Here is a 2,945-nt window from a genome sequence, read left to right on the forward strand (position 1 = left end):
ACAGAAAATGCCAAGGTCATGCAACAAAAACATTACCTGAGAGAAAAGATACTGGTAAAGATCTTCCTTCAAAAATACACCTAACCATCTACCTAGTTTGGACGGTACAATTTTTAAATATCATAGAAAAGTTTTTTCCCTTTTTTTTTTTTGCTTCTCTTCTTCAAAACCAAACAAATCATTACTGTGATTTTTTTCTGGTGTTAAAAAAAAAGGTCCATTAAGTAGAAAAGTGACAGATAGGCTTTGAAGAGAAAAGTATCACCTGCCCTAGTAAGTAATTTCTAGAATATCCTGTAATTTTACTATCCTAAATAAATATCACATGACACGGGGAAAAAGTGAACTTGTATCAGAAGTCCTGGTCAGGACATCAGATAAGAAAAGAAAGCCCTCAGGTACACCTTCTGGGTCTGCCATGGCAAGTGGGATGTGTCTGAAGAAGCAGCGGTGTGTCTGGGGCAGACTGCTCCGTCTGAGCTAGTCACAGCAGCCTGCTGTTAAAGTCATCGGAGAGGAACAGACACTTGCAGGACATGAGTCATACAGATGCCATACTGCGAGTGTCTAAGGCTGAGTGAGACACGGTCCGTCCAGTAAGGTTATAGGCTTTTCACCAAATCCCTCTGTGCCACATTTCCCCCCAGTTTAGAATAAGACTAATGCTTGCTTTCTTCTCCCCTTACGTCTGTTGAGCCTGTAGGCACACCTGCTAAAAGCATTGTTGCTGGCTGCATCTGTGCAACACAGTATGGACGGGACCCCCGACCTCAGACAAGTCTTTCAAGAGAAATACGTAAGAACACCATTAAGTAGAAGAATGTTTATAAAACAGCAACAAAATATATACTGGAATGCCCTTAACTTCCACAAAAGTCAGCTCAAACCATTACATGTAGCAGGAGTGAGACCTAGAAAAGACTGCATTGTGTCAAGATACATGAAACAGCCCAGCAAAATGTCATATTGTTGCTTTTTATTTGCTAAAAATAACTGCTTTCAAACGCCAATAATTTGTTTTGGTAGGAATTATAATGTGAAAATCCTAACAGCATCCTCTGTAAAAATATATATATTTTTTAAAAGTAGAGAATGTCATAACCATCATATTTTACCCAAGGGATTTATGATGGGAGTTGAAATCACTTATATCACGTCTGGAAACTGTTATAAATAACATATCATGAATAAGTTGTTCAACTGTGATGGTTCCAAAAACTTCAATACATTAAGATGTGTTTGCTCCACTGAGTCTATCGCTCTCTTTGGCAAAGGAAACAAGATTTTGCATTTTAGAATATTTTAGAAAATTACTGTTCAGTCTTCCAATTCTACATGCAGTCCCCATTGTTCCTTGAATTGCAGGAGATACATTTCTTGGTCCTCTGGTGATTCATCAGATAACTCTTTCTCATACAGTCTGGACAAAATTCCCTCTTTGTCAGGATCATCACACTTGAATACTCCTTCACACACCTGATTTTCAACACTGGACAAGGTAGGAATATACAGTCTTCCAGTGTGAGGATCCCAATCTACTAATATCGTCTGTTCACCCTCTTTCTCCGTGAGGCCCTGTGCTATTTTTTCCAGCTGAGGATAGGATGTCTGCGCAGATTTTTCAGTATCCAAGTCCACCAAGTTGATATGGGTCTCACCTGGCAATTCATGTGCTGCATCAACCATCTTCAAAGTAAGTTCCTCTGTTTTCTGTCCCAAACAAGGGTCTGCTGCCCTCACCTCTAGTTGGGGGCAATACGGCTGTCCTGTTTTCATATTAACCAAGTCCCCCAAAGCAATCTGTGGCTCACCTAGTAGTCCCCTGGGGGCAGAGGTCTTATCTTTCAAACTGAGGTCTTCTAGTTTCTGACCAGGACTGAAGTCTTCAGCCCTTACATCATATTCATACTCTACAGTCTCTGCATTTTTCTGTCTCAAAGTATTCTTTGTTCCAGTCTGGTCATATGATGGCCAGTTCCCAGTTTGGTCCCCTTCCGCTAAAATATCCTCTTCATGTGAAAACTCTTCATGTGAAATATCAAGCAAGTGTTTTGTTTCCAGCACTTCTTTTGAAGGCAAATTCTTCCCTTCGGTGCCATTGTAAACAGAATAATAACGGGGACTTTTCCTTTCTGATAGATGATTGGATTCCTGAGATGGCTTGCACTCATCCACATTAACAGTGATAATGTTGACCACTATTTTTTCACATGGTATGAAAACCCTTTCCTTGCATTTGTCAGTGTAGTGCCATACCTGAAAAGCAAAAAATATTTTTGAGTGAAGTATAGTAAAAAAACCATCTTGCTGCTTGCACGCAGTATGAGAAACAAACAGGATGAACTGGAAGTGTGGGTCAGCTCCCAGAGCTATGATGTCATTGGTATTAGTGAGACTTGGTGGAGTGAGTCCCACGATTGGAGTGCTCGGATGGAGGGCTACAGACTATTCAGGAGGGATAGGCAGGGCAGGCGAAGTGGAGGTGTCATGCTGTATGTAAGGGAGAGGTTTGATTGTACAGCCCTTACAGTTAGTGGTGGAGAGCCTCTGGGTAAGGATTAGGGGGATGGAAAACAAAGGAGATGTTCTAGTGGGTGTCTACTACTGATCTCCCAGCCAGGAGGTAAGCACTGATGAGTTATTCTATAGGCAATTAGGAGAAATTTCAGGATTGTAGCCCTTGTCCTTATGGGAGATTTCAACTTCCCAGACATCAACTGGGAATAACATACTGCTGTGACAAGCAGGTCTTGGAAATACTTGAAGTTTGTAGGAGATAACTTCTTGTTACAGGTGCTCAGTGAGCCAACTAGGAAAGATGCCCTCCTAGACTTGCTATTTGTGAATAGAGAAGGACTCATGGGGGATGTGCTGGTAGGTGGCTGTCTTGGCGACAGTGATCATGAAATGGTTGAGTTTAAAATTTTCAGTGTAATGAGAAAAAA

At 41.2% G+C, this 2,945-nt stretch overlaps 1 protein-coding gene across 1 annotated transcript in view; it reads right to left on the reverse strand.

Annotated features, from left to right (window-relative positions):
* Positions 1-1,317: 1,317 nt before the first annotated feature.
* The window catches only part of IL20RA (interleukin 20 receptor, alpha), an 11,810-nt gene continuing 10,182 nt past the window's right edge, over positions 1,318-2,945 (reverse strand). Inside the window, exon 6 of the mRNA XM_009319088.1 lies at positions 1,318-2,256. Within this exon, the coding sequence (XP_009317363.1) occupies positions 1,318-2,256 (939 nt within the window). The remainder of the gene's footprint in view (positions 2,257-2,945) is intronic.

The sequence above is a fragment of the Pygoscelis adeliae genome, unplaced genomic scaffold (assembly GCF_000699105.1).
Source record: "Pygoscelis adeliae isolate BGI_AS28 unplaced genomic scaffold, ASM69910v1 Scaffold172, whole genome shotgun sequence".
Lineage (NCBI taxonomy): Eukaryota > Metazoa > Chordata > Aves > Sphenisciformes > Spheniscidae > Pygoscelis > Pygoscelis adeliae.